Source organism: Buteo buteo, chromosome 13 (assembly GCF_964188355.1).
Source record: "Buteo buteo chromosome 13, bButBut1.hap1.1, whole genome shotgun sequence".
Classification (NCBI taxonomy): domain Eukaryota; kingdom Metazoa; phylum Chordata; class Aves; order Accipitriformes; family Accipitridae; genus Buteo; species Buteo buteo.
Genome location: NC_134183.1, coordinates 24,878,068 through 24,903,001, shown reverse-complemented (window position 1 = coordinate 24,903,001; position 24,934 = coordinate 24,878,068). Strand labels below are relative to the sequence as shown.

The window sequence follows — 24,934 nt, the reverse complement described above, 5'->3', positions numbered from 1 at the left end:
TCTGCACTCACACCTGGCTCCATGGAGGGGTTAAAAGCACAGAAAGCTTTCCCTGGCCTGACCAGCAAGGGGTGAACTCCAGGCAGTGCGGATGTCTAGAAAGCAAAATCATCTCTTTGCTCTAATTTCATTCAAACATATTCATACTCCCTCCTTCCTTCCGTGGCTTTCTGCAGAGAATGCAGTTGGGAAAAGGTTCATCTTACTGACTACATTGTGTATTATTCCAGTAAAAATAAGTAATAAACTCTTTAAGTAAACACTGAACTTTAAGGAATGCTACACTTGCATGAATTTCATTTCAATTCAATCGTTCAAATCCATAATTAGAAACAAATGGTGAGCCTGAAGCCTGGCTATCACTGCAAAACAGTTCATGCTTAAGCAGAGGTGCCAAGTTGAGGGGAGGATTTTGAACACTGAAGCAGTCTTGTTTTTAACGAAAACATGATGCTTTGACTTTATAACAAAGATAAGCAAACACTATTCACTCCCTCTTCTCCTGCAGCTGGGAGCAGTGTAGTTTGATGGTAATATTGGGATTTGGGAAGGGCGAGTGCTCCGCCTTGCTCCGAGACTGCTGTGTTGCAGGATGGGGTTCACACCTCTACATGTGCCCTCTGCCTTGGCACCTCCCCCTTCAAAATAACAGCATCATGTGAAAAAACACTCTCTGTTAGCTAGAGGAGTGGTGACGGCAGAACAGGTGGATGCTTTTACCCAGGCCTGTGGTGGGAAGATGAGGCTCTTCTAAGCTCCATGCTCAGCCCCAGAAATGAGGGACTGCAAGCGGCCATGGGATTGCACCTTGCCCACTTTTGCAACTGCCTCCCTAGAAAGTCGTGGGCTTCCCTGCGGTGTTGCCCTGAAGCCAGTGAGCCTCATCAGGTGTGTGGCCAAAACCAGACCCAGCCCGTCCAAAAAGCAGCTTCGCTTCCCTTATTCACATACATTACAAAAGCCACTGCAGTGAGTGTTCTCCATGCTGTGCTGGAGCCTTGAGTGAGTCTATTAAGGACCACAGCCTCTCATTATAAAACTGGTTTTGAGCTGTTATTTTTCAGTTTCCCCCAGAGCTGACCTTTCTTGATTTACTGAAATGCAGGAAGAAGTTCAGATAATCATAAGAACATCCTATTTGAAGCCATATCTCCAGGATTTGTGGCAGTGAAATTAGATAGGCAGTTTTGTTATTCATGCGCTGAGTTCTAGAATAATAAATGTCATGCTTGCATGTATTTAATTTAATTTAACACCAGTCCAGACATGCAAAATAGGGTAAGCACTGACAGGAATGTTAAATACGGACTAACCAGTTTCTAAATATAACTTCTTGGGTGCATGTTTTTCACTTTGTGCTTTTGCTGACTTGACTTGTTTGGAGATAAAAGGAGAGATGGAAAGCAATTCCCTTCCAATGTAAAAGTGGATTTTGACTAATAGCTCCTTTAACAGAGTTTTGAAAAACTAACCTCTCCTCAAGGCAGCCAGAAATTCAAGCTCCCCATGGCAATGGGGCTGTGCTCCTGAAATGGTTCGTGGCAGGCAGACCCTGGCACGGGAGCCCTCAGGTGCTGTAAATGCCCGCTGGGAACGAGCACTCCAGCACCAGGCACTTCCCATGGGGCTGGGAGGACCACGGTGTGCATTTACAGACACGTGGCACTTCCAGGGAGCCGCTGGGGCATGTTTAGTGATGGGCATGAAAAAAACCAAAAGAGGCTGCTCCGTGGCGAGTTCGGGGAGTTCACACAGGGACGGGAGCATCTCACTCTGCAGAGCTACAAATTTGAAGTTAGGTTGCTGCTCACAGCCAGCACACGGAGCCTTCCCAGAGAGCAGCCACGATATCTGAAACCTTGAGCACTGACCACGGGTAAACCCAAGCCAGGGGTTTGCAAACCGGCACTGAAGTTAAAAAGGCAACACTGTGCTTTGAACATGGGAGGAATGTGTCTGCTGCTTCAGCATCAAAGCCGATGCCTGTGATTGCCCAACCGCTAACAAACCCAGGGGTCACTGATTCACCGTCTCCTCCTTTGGGCTCAGTCTTGCTGCATCCCTCATGGACAGATGTTGCCACGCCAGCAGGCCAGGCTTGTGCCATGTTATAATCTAAACCAAACAAAGCCTTGCAGTGACACAAATTACGTCTCCCCACAACAGGCCTGTGTGATGGACCAGGAAAAGCACCCTGGGTTTGCTGATGTGTTTGTCATACCAGTGCCTCCAGTTAGCAAAACGTAAATTCACAGGGAGCAACTTCTTTAATCTGTGGGCTTGCCTGGTAGAAGTCTTGATTCAGCAAAATATGAGCACATTTCCATGCTTATTACTCAAGACAGTGACTATTAAAGTCACCAGTTGTTGGTACAGACAAGGTAATTATTAAAAGAAAGTATGCATTAAAATAAACATAGATGATCCACTAATCAAGGGCATGCTTATGTCAACAAAGCAATTCAAAGCAGAGTCTCTCCAAACTGTACAAAGCTCCAGGAAAACCTGCCATACTTGAACCTAGCCATAAAACCTGGGTCCCAGGCCTTATCAAACCTAGGAAGGGTGGAATTTTAAAACTATTTCAGCTGCTGCAGATGTGGAAGAGGGCTCAGCTCTGACGAGTTATGCAGATGTCTCTGAAAACCCTCCCAGGTACACTCATGCATTCCTGAATGCCTTGGCTCTAAATGACACAAACTGCTAAATCTCCCTTTCAGAAGTGAAACAGGCACTTGAAGGTCTGGGTTTGGTGAAGATAAAGTGGAGCTAAAATGCTCCTGGATTTTTTTTTTCTCTCTAAAGAGTCTTTTGTTCTCCTTTGGGCTCTCTAAGGCTAAGACCTTCTCTCTCATGGTCTTTTAATGTTTCCTAAACAAGAGTTTTTAAAGGGAATGCTAAACACAAACTTGTCTGTTCAACCCACCTAATCCAGTGACAGTGAACCCTTCAGGGCACTTTTAAAATCAGTGCAACTCATTGTAGATGCCAGCCCAGACCTCTGCCAGATTTAGCATTTTTGCCAAACATTTGTCATCACTGGTGGTAATGCCCCTATTGCTTATATTTAATAACCAACAAATGTTCACACAGGCATCCTGTCAAATCCTCATTATTCTGAATTATCTTGATGGCGTTTGCTATTGCATCCCTAAGCCACAAGCCTGTAACGCAATGCAGCACAGTTTGGGTGAGCTGACCAGCTTCTTAAGTCATGCAGTACAACCTGATGTTTTAATGAAAAAATATTCCTCGAATTCATGACTTTTACATGGAAAATTAAATTTCCAGTAAAAAGACATACAGCAGAAAGGATGAAACTTTATAAGGAGTATGGAGCTAATTAAGCCTTCTTGGGACAGTTTCCTGCTGGGTAACTCATCCTATTATAGCCCTTCATTCCTTTTGTCCTTCAAGATCCTGCATGGTGCCCCACAAAGGTCAGAAATAAACTCTCCGTTGTAGGAGTGTGAACAGCCTTAAGTTCATGTGGATATTATTACGTGTATCCTTAAATGCTGTGTTGGATCAAAGCCTCTGTAGCTGTTTGGTTTCAAGGCTGAAATGAGTGGATCTTACTGCTGCAGATAGGTGGGAGGAGGATTGGTGTGGACTGAGGGCAGCGCATCTGCTTATGCTGGCTTTAACTGCGCACTGTGAAGTCTCTGCAAGGTATGGTAGTGTTTTATCCAAATGGCAGTGTCATGCTCTTTCCTAAGCCCACTCCTGTCCCACCTCATGCCCTCTTTCTGCAGCTGCTACTTATAGAATCATAGAATCATTTAGGTTGGAAAAGACCTTTAAGATCATCGAGTCCAACCATCAACCATGCCCACTAAACCATGTCCTATGTCCTAGGACAAGTGCCTTGCCTATGTGTTTTTTGAATACCTCCAGGGATGGTGACTCAACCACTTCCCTGGGCAGCCTGTTCCAATGCCTGACAATCCTTTCAGTAAACAAATTTTTCCTAATATCCAATCTAAACCTCCCCTGGCGCAACTTCAGGCCATTTCCACTCGTCCTATCTCCAGCCGTCTGACAGAAGAGAGGACTCCAACACCCACCTCACTACAACCTCCTTTCAGGTAGTTGTAGAGAGCGATAAGGTCTCCCCTCAGCCTCCTTTTCTCCAGGCTAAACAACCCCAGCTCCCTCAGCCGCTCCTCATAAGACTTGTGCTTCAGACCCCTCACCAGCTTTGTTGCCCTTCTCTGGACATGCTCCAGCACCTCAGTGTCTTTCCCGTGGTGAGGGGCCCAAAACTGAACACAGGACTCGAGGTGCGGCCTCACCAGTGCCGAGCACAGGGGAACAACCACCTCCCTGCTCCTGCTGGCCACGCTATTTCTGATGCAGGCCAGGATGCCGTTGGCCTTCTTGGCCACCTGGGCACACTGCTGGCTCATGTTCAGCCGGCTGTCGACCAGCACCCCCAGGTCCTTCTCTGCCAGGCAGCTTTCCAGCCACTCTTCCCCAAGCCCGTAGTGCTGCATGGGGTTGTTGTGACCCAAGTGCAGGACCCAGCACCTGGCCTTGTTGAAACTCATACAACTGGCCTCAGCCCATCGATCCAGCCTGTCCAGATCCCTCTGTAGAGCCTTCCTATCCTCAAGCAGATCGAGCCTGCCTCCCAACTTGGTGTTGTCTGTGAACTTACTGAGGGTGCACTCGATCCCCTTGTCCAGATCGTTAATAAAGATATTAAAGAGAACTGGCCCCAATACTGAGCCCTGGGGAACACCACTTGTGACCCGCTGCCAACTGGATTTAGCTCCATTCACCACAACCCTCTGGGCTCGTCCATCCAGCCAGTTTTTTACCCAGCGAAGAGTACACTTGTCTAAGCCATGAGCCACCAGCTTCTCAAGGAGTATGCCATGAGACACAGTGTCAAAGGCCTTACTGACGTCCAGGTAGACAATATCCACAGCCTTCCCTTCATCCACTAGGTGGGTCACCTGGTCATAGAAGGAGATCAGGTTGGTCAAGTAGGACCTGCCTTTCATGAACCCATGCTGGCTGGGCCTGGTGCCCTGGTTGTCCTTGATCCCCTGGTTGTCCTACTTTGCAATCTGCTGACATACTTCTGTAAATGCTAGGGTTTTCTCTCTCTGACCTTCCAGGTTTTTCCTCTCCTTATCCTGACATGTAAGTTCTTGTGGCTGGAATAGGAAGATTACGCAGGTCTGGTGGACAAACAGATCAAATTCTTACTTAAATCAGGCCCAAACCCAACTGAACTGCTGTGTAAACTTGAGTATGTTTCTGACAACTCTGCTTCTAGGCAATGCCCAGAGGTAGAAGAAAGAGCTCTGAAAGACTGTTAGAAAGGGCCATTTCATGACATTTCCTGCCCTCAAGCACTGGGATTGCTTTAAAAAAAGAGCTTCGGACAAGTTCCAGCCGAAAAGATGCCAACTTCTAAACAGAGCCCCCTAAATCTCTAAAAGTATCTGAATTTTGACGGTGGAGTAACTTCTCCCATCCTTAAAGCACACAATGAATGCTGACACAGGCTGTGAAGTTGTTAGGCAACTATGTATTTACATTTTCAATTTGAAGTTCTCTGCATGAACAAGATCACAGTAAACTCCATATCTCTAGCATTTGCAACCCAATAAGCAGGATATAAGATATGTGTGCTTGTAATCATAGATTCACCAGTATGTGGGATAATTGGACTAATTATGCCAGGCACAAATAGTTTTTTCATGCTTTATCGAGAGCATATAGGAGCACAAAAGAGCATTTCATCATTTTTGTTCCATGGTGAAACTTATCAGCATTAGTAGTAACTTCATACAGAGCAACCAAGATGCAGATAAGACTTGTTTCCCAGGGAAACTAGACAAAATACTTGATCTTTCCTACTATCCAGTTCTATCATAACAACACAACCCTTCCTTCCTTCCTTCCTCCTCCCTCCCTCTGCCCTGTACCGTTGTGCCTCCCCAAACCTTGTGAAGTTGGAAGTTCAAACAGTTTTAATCTGTTCCCACAGAGAAAATAATCTAGGCACAAAAATGACAAGTAAAAAAAAGTTAAACAAAAGAGGCAAGAGGAGAAAAAAGTTCCATTTAAGTGAGCAACCATTTGACCGGGAGCAGGACCTGCAGAGCTGGGTCCTCATGCAAACCACACTTACTCATTGGAGCCACAGTTTTGGCATTAGTGTAATTACTCAAATAAGGGAGTGCAGAAGATCAGTACATGGGTGCCCTCCCTTGCTTTCTACACTGAGATTTGCAGAAGTCCACTTTAGACAACTAAATCCTACTAAAACCTGATGGCAACTGAGTATTAACGCTCTTAAGCTGTTTTGAAAACACCAGCCTCTAATCAACCAGTTTCTAGCAAGTAAAGAAAGTATGAGCTTTCAGCAGGAAGTATCAGATATAAATAGGACATGAGCTAACTAATGAGTTTGACTTACTTGGCACAATACGCTAAACCATGTGTATTAAAATATTATTAAATGATGACAGCATCAATTATAATTAAACCTTGGTATGCCAAGTGACTGCCACACCAAATTGTCTATCCACAAAACAGAGGTTTTCTGCCATTTTTTAAGCAAAGAGACTCTTAAGTAGTTCAGACCTGACATTTAGGTTTTGTTTTAAAAAAAAAAATAGAAAGGAAAAAACCCCAAAGATTAAGAGGGAAATAAACCATCACGGGTAGGAATGGTTTTATCATTTGTCTTTCAAAGGGCAGACTTTTGGAGTTCTCAGCTGCTAAACTAAACCTGTTAGGAAAATTAAGCCATTTCACTTATTACAAATGACATCCCTCTAAGACGCTGTATATAAATGTATCTATCTGTGTGGAAGTTTTTTCTTGGAAGGAGCAAAGCAATCTTGCATATCTCACACAGCAAAAGACAGGCAGACATTTATGATGAACGTCTTCTGCATGCAATTAAGAGCCTGATGTGGCCATGCAAGCACAGGCTGTGCAGGGGCTGCTCACCTGTGTTAAGGCTAGAGGCCAGCCTACCACTTGCCAGCTATTTTTACGTGCTTGCTCTCTGTCGGCTGTTCTTCCTTCACGCAATGTTTGATGAGCCACTGGGACAAACAAAGCCCTATTTAACAGAAGTCTCACAGGTAATTAATTGAATCCAAATAAATTTCATCAAAGTCAGTGCCTGATCATGGGACAGCGCATTCACCCGTGCATGCCCATGCACAGAGAAGTTTCAGTGCAAGCCAAGCCCTCAGTGCGGTGGTGTTTGCCTCCTCCAACGACAAGCATACCTGGAAAACCACCGCTGCGCTACTGCTGCCCGCCTGGCAGGGCAGGGAGAGCACAGGCAGGGCTCTGCACGCTGTGGGCAGCTGCAGGCATCGAGGAGGGGAGGAGGCATGGAGAGCACCCACCCCCTGGCTCATTAGCGGTCCTTACTCTGGCTAATTGCATGTTATGGCACAGGGCAATGGATGAAGTTACACCATGGCCAGGCACAGAGCAGCTCAGAGACCTCCTGGCTCCTAAAGACAGGGGGGAACTCTCAGCCTTGCCCAGGTTTTATTTCATTTAGACTGAACTTAGAACCAGGAAGATTATTTTATTTTCTAGTGTGAATGCGCTTTTGTTACAAGAAAGTTGGATGTGATTTTGTATTACTGGACTAGATTTTGCCTTGATTTATATAATCAGTGAAATCCCATTGACGTCAATGGAGTTGCCTGGATATAAGTAAGGGCAGACTTTGGCCCTGGTGTTCATGTCATTTGTGGTAATAAAAGGAATGTCCTAATTCTCCTAAAGAGTAATTGGAGACCAAGAGCACAATTACTTTAACAAGTGTTTCCATTGCTTCTTTACTTGAAATTCACATGAACTTTTTTGTTGTTTTTAACCCTTTATTCATTTCCTTAAACTAACTTAGTTGCCATTGTTGTAGAAGATAAATGTAATTACATGAATTTCACAGATCCATTAGATTATGGGAAGCCCAAGAGAAATATTCGTGTGTCATCTTTATTTTTACTGACGATCTTCCAAGATCATCTTCATGATGTGACTTGTATCATACTAGTCTGGTACAGTTTTTCCAATAGCTCAAAACTTGCTCAAGAAAAATATTCAGCTTGGAAATGTGTCTTCTTTGAAAGTACTAGTCATTTTAAGTCATAAGACTATGATACATTCAAACTGTGAATAACGTTTTTCTTGGCTTGATGAACATCTCTCTTTTGGGCCATCCAACAATGAATGGCTAGAGCTCTGTGGGGAGGCAGTTGCCAAAGGAAGTATATTTGTACCTTCCAGAAGATGTTGCATCAGAGATAGTGGTGAAGTAGTTCATTTCACAGAACTGAGAAAACTCCCTGGTGCATTGGATGTTCCAAGTACCCTAATGATTTCTCAGAAAGATCTTACTGTAAATGCAGACAAAACCTCTGCCTAGAGCAATTGCCAGTGTGTAAGGAAAAGATAAGGTAACATGCATGATTTACCACCAGGCAGATGCTGCCTTTGAAATACAGCCTCAGCTATTACATACTTTTATATTGTAAAATAACTTCTGCTTTTGTAAATTACAGAAGTTAAAAATTCCTCATCTATTCACAGAAGAGGCTGTTCACGTGGTATTTCCATGCTCTGCTTATCAGTGTGCCAAAACATAGTTCTGGAAGGGAAAGACCACTTCACAGACTCAAGTGGAGATGCAAATCTCCCTTGCTGGTTTTCACTTTTATGCTCATATCGGTGGTAGTCTGTGCTTCATCATGGTTATGCTACTTAATTGGACTTAGTATCGGAAGGCCACTTTAAAATCATTGGACTACAATGTCTTTTCATCAAAAGCAATTTGTTCTGGAGTTGAGCTAGTCATCGTCAAGAGACAAATGCTGTGGCTCTGCACAGATTCCTGCTCCTCCTGCTCAGAGGAACTCAGGCAGCACCCTACCGACTCCGTCTCCCCCAGGGCTGTGGCTCAGGACAACTTGCTGGACACGTGACCCCAGAAATCTTTGGTTAATACATCACTTCTAAGCAATGCTGTCTAGAGACACAGTAAATGAGAAACAGTAGCTTCAGTAGTACAAAACAGTATTTCTAAAATGTAAGATTACAGTTCTTGTTAAATATAACTTTCTTAGGAAAATAGCCAGCTGCACATTACTTCATAGCCTTACAGGCTCTCGTGGTCTGCTCCTGCCCTAGCTCACTCTTCAGATCAACTGTGCTCATCTGCTTTCTAGGAAGGGATACATTTTCAAATGCAGTTACCTAAACCTGAACATTTCAAATACATGACCTGTATTTGTCTCTCTTAAATAAATACATCCATTCACTAGTGTCCTTGGGAACAAAAAATGGAGTCAGCTATGAAAAGGGCAGGCAGAAGGGAACCAGAACCAAGCTAGATGGCTTTCAAGCAGAAAACGTGTATGTTTTCCAAAAGCGTCTAAAAACTAGCTGTCAAATTCAAGTGTCTTTCAACTCTTTGCAATTCTTAATGGAGTCACCTTAGCTCAAATGACAGAATTTGTGAACTGCAACACCAGCATGACAAGATGAAGCACCTTACCTGCTACCTTGACCTGGGTGGGTCTGCAGGCTCTGCACGGCAGTACTTGGAACTCCTCTGCCTGGTACATGGAGTAGTCAGTGCTTGCAACCACCAGCCTGTCTCCGGGTTTCCATGAGCTCACGTCATCCACCAGATTCAGGACCGTGCTGTTCACATTGGTGTCGATGGTTACCGTAAGCTTTGGTTTCACTGAAAAGCCAGAATGGAAGGGTGGAGAATTCAGTTAATCTTATCAGAAAATGCTGGCTCTTTTTTTTTTTTTCTTGCCTGGAACTCCACAAAAATGATGATTTCCTCATGCAACAAAAAAGAGTTAACTCTTCCAAACATGTTTTTTACTGGCTTTGGCTTGGAAAGGGAGCAAACAAGAAAGTGTTTTCCTTCAGTCGCAGGCAGGTGGTTTTTCCACTAACCCCAGGACTAAATTTAAATGTAGATCTTAGTGGCTCATTTTCACCACACCCACTTAGCAGCAGCACTTGTGGGCACTGGCCTCTGTTATTTACAGCAGTCAAGTGGTCTTTAACATGACTGTTTTTTCCAGCAAAACAACAGTCTTCCACCTTTCTTTTTTCACCAGCTGAGGGCTGAAGAATCCTAATGACCTGTCTAATGCCCAGGTTAGGGACAGCAGTGTTAGAATTAATAACTACAAAATAAAGTATTGCTTTCAAAACCTGTTGTCTTCACACAGTCTGACTAATCCTACCTCATCCCAAAATGCTTTAGCAAAAGACAAGATATTTACAGGAAGGGACTTGCCAAGTATTTGCCACAGCCTTGCTGGGTCTTTGAGACAACACCCTGTTGCCTCTGTTAGTGCTCAGGAATTTTTCCCGAGATAAATCTTCAGCCGTTTTATCTGTGTTCATGTCAATAGCCCAGCCTAAGTTTTAGCTTGGGAAATTACTCAAGTTGTTCTTACACCAAACAAGAGCCAGTCATCAGAAGACAGTATTTCTGCTTTTCCCTGGTCTGGCTTTCAAACATGGGGTACATACCAGATCTGCCACACAGGAACCGTACTCTGTAGTTCTGGCAGCCCTCACCCGTCTGGTCCTTGCCATGGCACAGAAACCTGTAATCGTGGCCGCTCTTGTAGAAAACCTCAGTTGTTAAATTAGCTCCATCAAGCGTCATTGCCTGGCATGAGAATGGAAATATAAAACAGGTAATACCTTGAGGTGAAGGGATTTCACCAAAACATCGATGCCATCAGAAGAGGCTTTTGCTTTGTTTTGGGTCATGCACAACAGTTGTATAACAAAACATTGTGATCGTTATATATGCTATCCAGCCGGCACTCCAGCTGGTGCTCAAACACAGCTATTTTATCCGAAGCTGCATAGATTATTGCTAGGTGCATGCCTTTCTCCTGCATCTATATTAAGACCATGTGCTTTTTTTGGGACGAGTATTTTGAGCTTCACTAACATCTGCCTCAGTGCCCTAGATTTTCTCTTGCCATTGGTTTGAGGGCAGATGAAAAGCCTGAACACAGATGCTTGCACCCAAATGAACTCATGGTTTCAAGCCTCCTCACTGCACTCATTTCATTGCTTGTGTCTAGGCTATGTCTGAACCTTGCAGAAGAAAGAGGTAGGGGTCTTATTTCTTCTTTGCATGGATCAGTCTCTCTAAGACAAAAACAAAGCTGCTGCAATACCCGTCACTCTAAAAGGAACAAGAAGAGATGGCCTTTTCTCACATACAAGTACCAGCCTGTAGAGCTGCCTTGAGAAAAAAGGCTGTATCATGCCAAGAAGCAGTGCGATATGTAGCTTCTCCTGTGTTCCTGCTGGGGCAATGTCACCCCTCAGGGTCCTGTTAAATTTCACAGTCTGGCTCTGTAGCTTGCGATTCTCTTGACTCTTTCACAAAAATGTGATGCCTTGCATTGGGCAATCCAAATATCACGTGTATTTTAACAAGGCACCAGGAGATAAGCCATCTTTCAATGAAGGGCCTGATCCTGATTCTCGCACTCATGCAGACCTTCCTTATTAATGCATATACCCCGCTGCCATGTATAGGATTAGCACTGTCAGCTGAAGGAATGTGCCTCTGGCTGTGCTGCGCTTCTGTTATTATCATCATATCTTCAATTTTCTTGTGTGTAGCATAGCCGGAGCAGACCAGCTGCTATAAATCAGTGTGACTTTATGAAAGCAATGAGCAACACCAGATTACACTACCTGAGGATTTGCCATAAGATCTGCAGGATAAACTGAAAAATGTTGTCTCACTTTTAATATACATGGAAAAAAAGTAACTGTCATTTAACAGAAGAGAAAAAAAGGTTCGTTTCTTGAGCAGAATAATATTTTTCTTGTTTCTCTTTTAATATGCATGCTAGAAGGGGCTGTATCATAACAAACATCTGACCCCTGTTTTGAACTGAGTTGTCACTTCTAATATACATATATGGAAGCAGAAATTAATGTGGATTTGCTAAGACCTGGCAGAAAATTATAGGGCAGTTTTTTCCTTTCTGTTCAAGAGGAGATTCTTTATAACATCTAGCCCTGGAAACTTTCACTCATACTGTCAGCATTCCCATTTACTTCAATAGCGGCATTCTTGTGAATAAGGACAACTCCACTGGTTTAGAGTACGCAGGAACCTTAGGTTTGCCTCCCACAGATATGAAGTATTTTATTGTCTTTTGCTAGGCAATGCTTCTGCTATAGTTGTTTTACCAGGTAGACATATAAAGTATATGGTGAACATATGCAAAAAAAATCTTGGGTTTTGCCTTTTTTATTTTGTCCTTAGAGAGGCTTTTGCAGTCTCAGAAAAGGTATATGATTTCTCCTCAGCATGCTGGCCTGATGGCATAATTATAATGTTTAGCCTCAAACAGAATTCAAATTTCTTTCCACAGAGGAAAAGCAATTGACACCAAGAAATGGCTGGAAGCTCACCGGTATTTTTGGCAACCTACTACAGCTGGTAGCTTTACCATCTCATTACATTTTGTGATTAATTTTTTAGGTAGGGTCCATTCCATGATCATTTAAAAACTTTGAAATTTTCATGTGCTTTTTCCTTTTAATCTTCCAGCAGGGAACCATCTATTTCATGATAGCTTCTGTGCTGACCATGACCCCACCTGTACTCCTTTTCATGCCAGAAGCCAGCATTTACTGAAAGGAGCTCAATTCTATAAACTTTTGTCTCAGAATGATACAAGACTGGGTATCAGATTTTGTTCATTATGTATTAGAGCACTAAAATAATCAGTGTTCTTTATTTAGAAACAAAAATTACTGACAAGCACAATTATTTTGGGGTGCAGTGTCAGTACAAAGAGGACTTGCCCCTCTAAAGTGTGTGGTAAGCTAGCCTACCTGGATGTCAAAGGGTTGCCTACAGATTTTATCAGGATGAGCAGCTTTGAAATCCGAAAGCTTCTCCATGTCCTTAGATCTCGCTTTATCAGGCTTCTCAAACCACTCTGTCCATTCGACATCTGGAGACAAGTGCAAACAAGAAAATTCATTTGAAAGTCAAGCTTAATGAATGCAGCAAAAATGCATGAAGCATAATACGATCTCAGATATCATTCACAAGTTTCTTCACTGATGATCTGATTCCTGCCTCTTCCTGCCAGTCTGTCAGCCGCTTTGAATGATGCTGTGAAGTGAAACCAGCCAAGGGAGAGCGGAGTTATTAAAAGCTACATAACTGGAGTATGCAGTATGAGCATTATTAATAGGTATGGATTTTGGATCTGTGTCCTCCCTAGCTGCCTTTTCTGATCTTCAGGTCAAGTTACGACCAGTTACTGTATGTTGTCTGAAACACGGACATGATGACTATGCAGTCAAAAGAAGTAAGAGGTTGTGTGTGATCTCTCAGATCATAAGAGATGGAATTTCATATCCAGTGCAGTAAAGGAAAAAGGATCCCAGTTATTCAGAGAGTCCTGGAGACAACTGGGGAAAGAATCTGTGCGTGTTCTTTACTTGGGTTAGCGGTGATGTAAACAGCAGCTAGCAAGTCCACTCTTCCCAAATGGAAAAGTATTGCAACAAAAAGGATGATTCACCCTATTTGCCAGCTATCTACCACTGAGTTAAATGGCACAGAGACCTCTTACCTTGAACCCACTCGCTAGTCGAAGAGACGTTAAAATGTTCTCCATTCTCAGCTTTGAATAGTTTGAATACTTTGGCCACAGCTGACCCTTTGTGACCTGTAAAAAAGCAAACATTGGTAAAATCACTGAATGCAATTGATAAAAGTCAGAACTGAAAAGGTAATGGTCCATGTGTGTGTTTGCATATTTTGGCTATATTATCCAGAATTAGCCCTGAACAGCTTCCAGAAAAATTTAGTGATCTTGGAATGAGGCTTCAGATACTTTTATAACTGCTTGGACAATCAGGAGGAAAAATCTTCAAAAATCAAGAGACAATTAAAAACCCAATGATTTGTAACGTATTGCTATTTTTATTTGATGTTGTAGCAAGCCATGTTGTTAGCTGCTCTTGAAAATGTCATGAAAAGACACAGACTCAAAAGTCTTCAGTTTGCAAGAAAATGGTTTCACAAGAGTTTTTGAGGCTACAAATACAGGATACACTGATTAAATTTTCAGCTGGTGTGAACTGGGTTTATTCCACAGCTTTGTGTCTAAGAGAGGCAGTGTCTGAGCTCAACGGAGTTACACAGATTTACACTGGTGCAGGATCTCACCTTTTATCTCAGGGTTTGGATAACCTAGGTTATACCCCACTCAGCTGCTTCAGCTGCATTAATGGGAAGAAGCGATATATACATAATTCAATTAAGTATGTCTAACCATCAACTGCTCACAGCTTCGATGTAGTGCAGTGTCAAGCGAAAACACTGTTGACCAAATTAATCTCAGCCATAACTCCAATAACTCCCAGAGATAATGTCAAGCCAGCATTTTGTATATGAATTACCTTGATATTCAATGTGGTCTTCAACAGAAGAGGAGGGATTTCCTTTAACGGTAATAAAACTCCATGGGTGCCTGGAAAATGCAATGAGAAATGATTAAGTTATGTCATGTATGAGATGCATATTTTTTGTAGCCCGATGTTCTTGCTTTTCTTAGGGGCACAACATTCAAAACAGTCTGATTAGTGTGACAGGAGCTTAGTTAAAATTAAAAGTATCTTAACACTCTGTATTTCTTCAGTAAATATATCAAAAGAGAAGGAAGTTTGAAGACAAATCCCTGCTCAATACATTCCTATAACAAGTGTGTTGCTCTTAAATGAGTGTTTAAAGAGTCTTGTGTGTGACAGACCCAAGGGACACTGGCAACTCCTTGAGGAGCCTGAAAATCTTTTGTGAGCGTGTGTGTGTGTGCGCGCGCGCGCACGTGAGTACACTAAAAAATATGAGAAGAAACCACTTCTGCATAAATAAATATAGCTCATACTGAAACCTTGTATATCACAATTGTCTTTGGAATGACCCATGAAAATCTCTAACAGACAGACTGGCTGGCAAAGGACGATAAAAAGTAGCTAGATAGTCTCTGCATATCTAGGTTCCTTATTTTGAACATTGAACAAGGTTTATGAGTCTGAATTGTCTGTTCAAATCTGATCCCATGTCAGAAGTAAGTTCATTACCGCCTGGTGGTTATTGGTTGAGTAGGTTCAATAGCTATCAATCAGCAGCACTGGAGAACGAGCACATGGATGAGTAAGCAATGGAGATAGAGACTAAAGTGCCTCCCAACCTTGGAGGTGAACCCAATTAGTAGGGGTCAGGAGGGAGTTTTCTCTTCCAAATAGAAGACGTTCAGGCATATCTGCTCTTAATGACTAGCAGAATAAAAAATATGCTTTCAGGATGGTAGGGAGACTGTCACCGCTGCCCTGAATTTAGTAGTCCCATAGATTAAATCATGTCTTTATAGGTATAAATGCCCAGTGATTTCAACTGCATCAAGATTCACCCTTGAGTCCTGCAGTTCACCTTACATTTACCATCTGCTGGTATAAGTGAAGTCGTAAACCGCTCTGGGACTTCAGAAGAAAACATACACAAACATTGACAGATAGCCACTAAAACATGCACAAATCCCCACTGGCGTGAGCTGGGCTTTGCTGGGATTCACAGCCCCGCACTTTGGGGGCAGCAGGAGCAGGTTCTGGGTGAGCACTGGTGCACCCCATGGCGTGCCGAGGGCCCACGCACGCACCGGGCACGGGTCCTCAAGGGGAGGCAGTCCCAGTGGCGTGTCCTCAGCCCCGGCACAGGACAGGCTCAGCAGAAGCTGCCAGCACAACTGCCTCGGGAGCCTGCCAGCACGCCAGATGCTCCTGCTGGAAAAGTGGCCTGTGTGCCAATTGCCAAAGGCACTGCCGGGCTGTGATCTCCATCCAGGGAGAGAAGGGGGAGGGGGGCAGGAAGGATACTTTATCACTCAGCAGGCAAGATAGATAATTTTCTTTTTTTTTTTTGGTCACCAAATTCAAAACAAATGACAAAAAAGATGACGGCCCCAAAATAATCTCAAACATAATCTAAAGAATAAGAAGCTATCTAGTTCTGCAGCTCAAGGTTTTGCCCCATTTCATATGTTAAAATACTTGTTTCTCCCGGGTTTTTTTATCACTAAAAATAGTTTTAAAGTCATTCAACCCTGACACATAAGGACACATGCAATCTGTTTGGGCTATATGAAATGAAGGGACCAGTAAGTCCAGAGCCAAACCAGTGATATATGGGTGGGATTCAAAACAGAACAACTATGTCATCAAGTGCAGAAAGGCTTTCTTTTAATTTATTAGTAGAAGGAAAAAGCTCACACTGAAAGAGTAAACTCACTTTTCAAAAGGGCAACAATAGAGGAGGAATGCAAGATTTTCCTTTCATTCCTAATGTGCTGGACTCAGCAAATAGGCAACTGGAAGAGATGCCAGGAACACAGAAACATTTCTGGATAAATCAGCACTGCTCATCGGCTCTGCTACAGCAAGGGGGAGTTGCACAACTTTAAGGTCTGGTTGAACATGGAGCAACTGGAGAGAGACAGGAGTTTGTCCATATAACCCCTGCCACCACCCCAGTCGGAAAACAACCCAGTCTATAGCTGAATAGCCTGGCTCAAGTGGCACCTCACAAACTGTGAAATAGAAATTTCCTAAGCCTGGGGCTTACACTGCTATTGTCTCAGTGATGCCCATGGTCAGCCCCAGCCATCAGCAGGGAGTTGAGAAGATCTGACAACGAGAATTCAGCAGGACCAGCCAGCAAATTCTGGGTGCCGGGCAGTGAGTGGTGAGAGCACGTACATGGGCATGTTAGAAAGAAAAATCCATCCACTCTCCTCTGTCAGAGCCTTCCTTTGCCATACAGGTTGACGTATTTATGTGTGTGTGCAATTTTCTCATCCTGAACATTTTTTTTAAGATCTTCCAAAAAATTCTGAAAAGCACCTGTCAGGTGTATACATCCTTATTCATAGTTATAGATGTGTCTGAAACATAAACTGGTATGTCTAAATCTTGTTACATTAAAGTGAAAGTTCAATTTGCCTAAGGAGAAAAGCTTGGATACATCTGACAAAGCTGCCTGTCTTCCACTCTGCCGTGTAACTGCCTTTGTAAATCTGGTCCCAGCTGCCATCCAGACAATGTTTTTTTTGAAAGCTGATGAACTTAAACGCTGAGAACACTCCTAAAAATACAGTCTTTTAAATAATGCACTAAGGTGCAGGTATTTTTCCACATACCAGTATGCCGGTGGGAGACAACAGTTACCAACTACTACATTATGGTACCCACAATGTCCCTATTATTTATATAAGGAAATATTGTGGTATTTCAGGTAACATCATGGCAAGGATTAGCTTTTTGACTGCAAACAATAGCAATGTTGAAAGTCACACTTCCATGGATGAATTTCTATGGTATTTCCATTATAAGCATTTAAAGCAAAGAAGTGAGAAACTAGCATTAAAACACCACAGCAGCCTAAGAACATCAAGTGCAATTTACTTTTATAAACATATGCGAAACCCATCAATTTCTTCCTGTTGCACAATTGGAAAGAAAAGTATAATGTAAAAATCTTTTTCTGTTTCCCTAATTTCAGTCTTTGAAAAGAAACCCAGAAGACTACTGGGCTTTAATATGGGTTCTGGGTATTTGAGAGCAAGCATTGCATTGATGGAGATAGCCTGGTTTTGGAGACTATTTCTGCAGCCCTGGTTGATTCTTTGAAATGCATTACCTGGTGTACAGGAGTCCCTATAATATTTGACACAACCTCTTCATCAACCACCCCAAATCTTACTCCATCTGCACGTGCCCCGCTGACACTTGTCTGTTACCACAGACTGCTGTATTGAATCACTTCTTCCTACTAAGCACATTTTTTTTCATGTTCTGCAGTGACCCTCTTAGTGCCTCTTAAAAGAAAAGCCTACATAAATTCAGATAAACACAAAAAATATAATGGCTACAGTTGGGTAAATAACACATATTCTCAACAGTGTGTGTGCCAACACAGACACCGTATTGGCCACAGAAGTATTTACAGTCCACAGCATAAATCCATCCTTGCTAAATTTCTGTGCTGTGCAAGTCCCTGAATATGTATTGGACAAGCTGAAAAATATGCTGTATGTACGTCTATATGTATTTAGCCAGGGCTACATGGCTATTATTCTACCCTCCTTAATGTTCAGCCCAACCAATCCACTGCATATGTGTAGATACGCTTCTTAAATCTCTGGGGGATGGCTTGAAAATAAAGTGAAATAAGTAACTTGTGGGAATGGTATCTTGGAAAAACATCTTTTTTAATGTGAATCATATGCTATTCCTCAATACGCTAATAAAAATACCCAATATAGACACTGAGTGCATCTTAAACTATCTAATTAACTGCTAAAACTTCACATTGAGAAGTTTCCCTCTTTTTTTTTTTCTTTTTCCATGTGAAAGAACCTTGTGCCTTTGAGAGAGTGGAATTATTTGGACATTTCAGGAGCATAATAAAGCCTCTGTGCTGGGAGAACTGGCAGGACTGGCACATACCTAAACCCAAGGTGGAGGAAATGCTTGCTGCCCAGTTTGGTCATTGCTTTCCTGGCCGAGTCATCCAAGTTTCTAGATCCTTCATCGTTCACTGCAACCGACAGGATCATGCCATTCGCAACTCTGCCCAAATACTGGGCAAGACGTATGCTTTCCTCTTTTGCTCTGTACGTATCAAACCTAAAGTGATAAAAACACCCAAAAACATTTACTTCAGTGAGCATCGCAGCTTTATGTACTGAAAAGCAAGTGCTGTAAAGAAATAACCCTTTTGTATTGTTTACAGTGATCATATTATCCTGTTGCAAAAGCACTTGTCTAATGGTATATTAGGAGTTTCTGTTAAGACGAATCGATTAAACTCCAGTTGACAGTATAGCAAGGTAATAACGCTACTTATTCTTTGGTTTTGGAGATTACTGATCTAGAAAAAATTGTGTATACGTGCAATAACACCCATTTGAACAAGATGTTGAAATGGGTGTTTCTGAGTTTACTGAGATGCTGTCCCCAACCTGTTCCCAAAGATCCTCACATCTAGACAGTTGAAAAGTCACTCACCGATCTGAATGGACAACTGCCCCCGTCTTTGGGTCAATGACATGGACAATGACACCCCGATGGCCCCAGCTCCTTTCAAAGTAATATCCACCTTCTTCCATGCCACCAGGATGAAGAGTCTTGTTTAAGAAAGTCCAGGACAGCTTCTTCTTTCCATGGATCTCAAGAGTGCCACCCTTACTCACTCCAAGATACTTCTGCCCAAAGTAGGGATTTGGCTGGCTGCCGTCATCCGCTCTGCAGCAGGAAGGGAAGAAAGGAACCAGTTTTGGGTTTGTATCTGACAGGCAAGGAGCCTCTCTCCTTGTTCTGCTATGGCTCAAGGAGAGAAGTGTCATGATTTGCAATGCATTTCTTTCGACTACTCTAAGAATCAGCAACTGCCCACACTGTACAAAAAATAAATTATTTGAAATAATACTAGCAACCCCTGAAGACCAGCAGCAATCTGGAATGCAGATTATACACTTTATATTCATTCTATCCAGGCCAGAGGGAGCTTGAAGCCCAGACTGAATGATATGTTTGTGTTTTTGAATTCTGGAGGAAGTTAGGACCCTAACCAGGTGCTAGGAGGTCTAGTTGTTGTTAAATATGGGTTTGGCATCTCTGAAATTTTAAGACACCCTGTGGCAAACTGCGAGACATAAATGTTTTCTACTTTGGCTCACCACTCTCATGCAGAAAGAAAGGATGTTTAGGGAGGAGAATTTTCAGAATAAAAGAACTATCCAGGTTTTAAGCCCATTCTGGAAAATCAGCTTGAGTGGTGGCAAGGTGCATACAGATTTTCTGGCATGCCCAAATACCCCAGTGTTCATCTCCCCATAGGATTTGAAAAACAGAACCAAAACTGCATCAATTCTTACAGGCCATTTAAATTGTTTAAAAAGCTACTGAACTTTCTACAGACCACTGATGATATCTGAGAAAATGTAATTTTAAGGAACATTTCAGTTCCCTGCTGTGAAAGAGAGATCCTAGAAAGTTCTAAGATAATATTTTACAGTGCATACGTACCGCCCATATAAGATGATAGCCACATTGCTTTGGTAAGGGCACATCTCACTGCCGATATGTAACTCTCCACCATTTTCAATAAGTATATGTCTAGTACGCAAAATGATAGGCTGCATATCATCTTTAATGACCAGTTTTCCTAAGTAGAAAAGGTTATGACATTTGCTTTAACACACAGCAGCTCATCAGAGGTTGTGATATCATTGTGCTAAACTCAGTGCTGGGCTCTCAAGTCAATTTTTGAAAAATTCTGCCCATCCTCCTCAAAACAGCTCTCAATACAAATCCTGAAGATATTACATGGTTTTTATTCAGGCCAATTCTTAAAGAATGCAAGTAAGATTTGTGAGGAAGAGGACTCACTCAAAACTGAGAGAGAAATTCAAAGTTAAGATGAATAAAAGCTACTCATGCTAGCAGCCACCAGCAACACTATGACTCTAACCTTAGAGACAGAGGCACGTATGTATCTGCCTTGTTCTGAGACCCTGAGAACACAACTAGCACAGTATGATGTTATCGGGACAATGATTTAGTAAAAAAAAGATTTTGAAGCAAATCACAGTAGAACTGATGAGTATACTGAGCTGCTTTTGTAAATTCTCCAGAAAGGACAGCAAATAGGTTGATTATAACGGCTAAAGAACCGGTAGCATCTCAGCTACCATCCACCCTTGTACTGAATTAAAGCTGTGTTTGTCCAGTAGCCACCCAATTCTCAGCAACAAGCAGGAAGCTCTCCCAGCATGAGACAGAGTGATTTAAATAGCCACAGTGGAAAGCACACTTCACCCAGCCTCGCCACCAGCACGTTTTACCTCCATCAGTGATGTGGATAGAGTGGACGGTTGCAGAAGAAGAGAGAAGGAGCTTCCTGCCGTTACGGATTTCAATGCGGTTTTCTTCGTTGTGACCTGGGTTCCAGATTTCTAACTCAGGATCCTTATCAGGACATGTGACAGCTGCTTCTGCTGGGTGGAGATGGAGAGTGAAGACAATTACAGTTTGTTCGGTGCAAGACAGAAAGCTCCATATCTGGACATCTTTAAAGTATCATTCTTGGTATCCCCCTTTGCTGACTCCCTGGAACACAGCACTATCTCAGTGCTGCAGAGTACATGTGGGTCACGACCAAAAGAAAACAAACAACAGCTTAAGCTGTATGGTTTTCTGTTTTCTGGAAGCATGGAAAAACCCACTACCCCATGCAAAGGAGCCTTGCAGGGGATGCAGTTTCCAGAAAGCTACCGAGAAGAGGCTGTAACTGAGCCCTTCCTGCAGTGACATTGGTCCTCATTCATACCATCCAGACACAAAGCCTTTCACAAGCCTAGGAAAGATGTTGATGAAAGGATAAAACAACTACTACCTTTAAAAATGCCCCCAAAATACCTACAAGGTTTGAAAAGCTTTGTTTAACGTAAAGCTATTCAAATGTGTTCGCATACTGTGTTTTCACTGGAGATGGAAAGTAAAAGTGCTCAAACTAACATGAAAACACTGAACGCCAAGAAATTTCCAGTCCATCCAGTAACAGAAAGCAACAGGAATCTCACAAGAGAGAGCTTCTGGGTTTGTGAGCTTTTCCAGGCAGAAACAATAAGGATTCACGCACTTTGGGTTCACACATCACCAGTCTCCACACACAAATTTGATTACAGACTGCCATGACATGTTAGTCTAAAGGGCTCTCATACCAAATCCAAGAGTCTCATGTTGTAAGTATTTACTTAAGATAAAATATTTCCCTGATATAATCTCAGTCGATATGTGAGTCTCACATCTTACTCTAATCAACAAAACTGCGAGTGTGAGAGTCCCATGTGTGAGGCACATTTTCTGAGGGTAGAAGACTTTCTAATCCTAGGAAGCTGAGGTCAGTGAAAGTTAGAACAATGAGCCTTTTGCCATCAGAAAGGGTGGGGAGTTCTCACCAGCTCTCCAATTTTTATCCCTTGAAACAAAAACACCATTAGAAAACTACAGGATCCACAAATCAATGATAATAGACATGGGATAAACACCTTGACTTTAGCAGGGTTATGTCTCTGGCACATAGTATAGTAAAGTTGGGTGGGTTTTGCCCTGCAGATATTAATGCATTTAGTTAATGAAAAGGACAACGATGTGAATCCGTGCAAGGGAACATGTCCTGATGTTGGTGTAGTCGACAGAGAGCTGTTGTGTGCTGCCACTGTGAAACTTGAGGGACATCTGTAATTCCACAGCAACAGAAACAAAATCTGTCCATCTGCATTCAGTTTCATCTCAGATTCCTCCACCAGTTTCATGTCTTAAGAAAACAATAGAATTGGACCAGCCACTGCCTTAAATTCTCCAGGGACCCATTAAATACCAGCTATTCAAGGTAAGCAAGGGACATTTCATGTGGGCAACAGATGCCTTGGCTCTCTGCAAACTTTTTCCATATACATGAAGTGATCGAATCAGAGAGGGCTAATAATCTACCAGGTAGCAAGTCAAATATTGATAAACATCCCGGACCTGATTTTGATACCACTTGTGCCAGCTGGAAGCTGGAAGTGTATCAGTAATGTCAAAGGCATTTTGTCCAATTTACAGTAACTGAGGAAAATAAGGAGTTTCTGGCTTCCTACCAGAAGGCACATAGAATTAATAAGAGTTGGAAAAGATAAGTATTTCAGGAATAAAACAGGACTTGCATTGTAAATTGATGTTCAAATATAACTGTAATACACACTGACAACAAATTAAAAAAAAAAAAAAAAGAGCTTTTATTCCCAAAGGAATAAGGATAATAGAAAAATTTGCTCATGATGAGAAGCTAAATAAAGCCAAAAGAATTGATTCAAATGTAGAGGTATAATTTATCAACTAGATTAAGTGGACAGGATAAAACCTTTTTCATTTTTCCATTTACTTGGCAATGCTAGTGTCCAAACGACCTTCCTGCAGTCTCAAAAGATGTCTTGTGCCCCCCAAATTCATTATTTAGAAACAGAGAGGTAGACAGTGAGGCCTAAGGGGAAATCAAGATGAATTTATGCTGATGTTTGGGATGACAATCAACAAAAGCCAACAAAATCCAGAACAAAGGATCCAAATTCCCAATTTCATTAACCAATTCGTACCAGAGAGCAGGAGCCATGCACATCACCCACATCTACTGCACCAAGGACACCGGAGGGCTGAGCATCTTCTGCCAGCTGGTCCAGGTACCTTGCCAGCTTGGATTATTACTCCTGTTGTCATTTTTAAAGTAAGAGTGCAACTTCTACCCAGCACAAGGAATTAATGAATGTTTTGCTTCTTGACCAAAAGAGCCTGAGCATGGCAAGGAAAGGTTGCTTCGTGCAGCTGCAGCGTTTGGGGCAAGACATATGGTCTCTTTGTTTTAAACAAATATAAACCCCCAAATTAGCTGTATTTAGAACATGTATATCCAGCTTCCCTTTCCTCCTTTCCCTAACTGCTTAGGAAAAGGGCTACTTGGAAGAGGCAAAACCCAAGGGGCAGGGATGTCCCACCCCAGAGCTTTTTGCTATCCACATCTGGGCTTGAGCAATGCAGCAAAATGCTTGACTTCACCTCCCACAGCCACAGCTATTAGGACCTGAGGTTTCTTTTGTTATTTCTTTGTGGCAGTTTACTGAATTTGGGTTTGTTTTAAGAATGTGCGGCAGAGTCTGAGGGATTCCTGAGGGTACTTTCACCTGCTCAGAAATTTCAGTCTTTGCCACTCCAGCTGCCCTCCATCTGCTCCTGATGTGTCCCCATATTGGCACATCAGCAAACTGCTTTTCTCCTGAGTTTTAGAAGAGTGAAAAGCTGCTCAGTCTAAACCAGAAATGTCTTTATTTAACACTAGTGTTACAAACTATGTCCTTTTTCCCCATGGCAGGAAAACTTACCTGTGCTTACAGAAGAGATGACAAACAGAAGAAAAACGAAATTTTCAGACAGATACTTGGCAGTAGGTAGAGCCATTCTTCAGGACTTTTAATTCTCTGGATGGGTACCTGTGAAGAAAGAATATCAAGCAAATGTCACTTTTTTTTTTTCCCCCAGCTCATGCAAAAACCATTCACTGCACAAAAAAGGTTATATCCAGCTTTATGCCAGGCTGCTTCCTCTCCCATTCAGCTCTATGGCTGAGAACACCTTCACGCCGCTTCAGGACCAGCCCGAACAGAGCAAGAAACCACGGGCAGCTCCTCACCCTTTGTTTGATTTAGGATAAACCCACTTGGGAATCCAAATAGACACTCAGAAAGCAACCACCAGATGTAACCGAAAACGCCTTAGGAATGCAGTATGAACACATCCAGTGTCAAGGCTCTCTAGGGCTGCATATTCACATGTGCAAAAAAGTAATGAAACACAACAGAGAAGGCGTTTGCAGAGTGACAAATTTTCACAAAGTAACATTTCCATCGTACCTTGCTCCCCCCGTACTACCCACACATTTTTAGCAATGGTGTTTTGTGCACCCCCAAGATAAACCATACTCACACTTCCAATCTGAAGCACTCAGTTTCTTAGATTTCAGATCCAAGAAAACATTGTCTATTTAATGTGCCAGCCCAGAATTTTCTTGCAAAACCAAAAGCTGCTTTTGAAACCAGTCTACCTAATGTTTTTGTTTCTTCAGTAGCCAACCCCCAGCAAAAACAAACAAGCAGTGTCATGAAAGTCAAAGTTAGAATTAATGTGATTCTCTCCAGTGATTGATTCTGCAGCTCTGCCCCGTGCTCATGACAATTTATTGACATGTGTATTCACACTG

General features: G+C 42.5%; 1 protein-coding gene across 1 annotated transcript in view; it reads right to left on the bottom strand.

Moving 5' to 3' along the window:
- CEMIP (cell migration inducing hyaluronidase 1) overlaps positions 1-24,934 on the bottom strand; it is a 115,679-nt gene that overhangs the window by 31,774 nt on the left and 58,971 nt on the right. The window contains exons 2-11 of the mRNA XM_075045117.1: positions 24,060-24,167; positions 20,985-21,137; positions 20,167-20,305; positions 19,147-19,383; positions 18,586-18,765; positions 14,485-14,555; positions 13,653-13,748; positions 12,901-13,022; positions 10,552-10,693; positions 9,548-9,739 (exon numbers count right to left, since the gene is read on the bottom strand). Coding sequence (XP_074901218.1) covers positions 9,548-9,739; positions 10,552-10,693; positions 12,901-13,022; positions 13,653-13,748; positions 14,485-14,555; positions 18,586-18,765; positions 19,147-19,383; positions 20,167-20,305; positions 20,985-21,137; positions 24,060-24,135 — 1,408 coding nt within the window. The 5' untranslated portion in view covers positions 24,136-24,167. The remainder of the gene's footprint in view (positions 1-9,547; positions 9,740-10,551; positions 10,694-12,900; positions 13,023-13,652; positions 13,749-14,484; positions 14,556-18,585; positions 18,766-19,146; positions 19,384-20,166; positions 20,306-20,984; positions 21,138-24,059; positions 24,168-24,934) is intronic.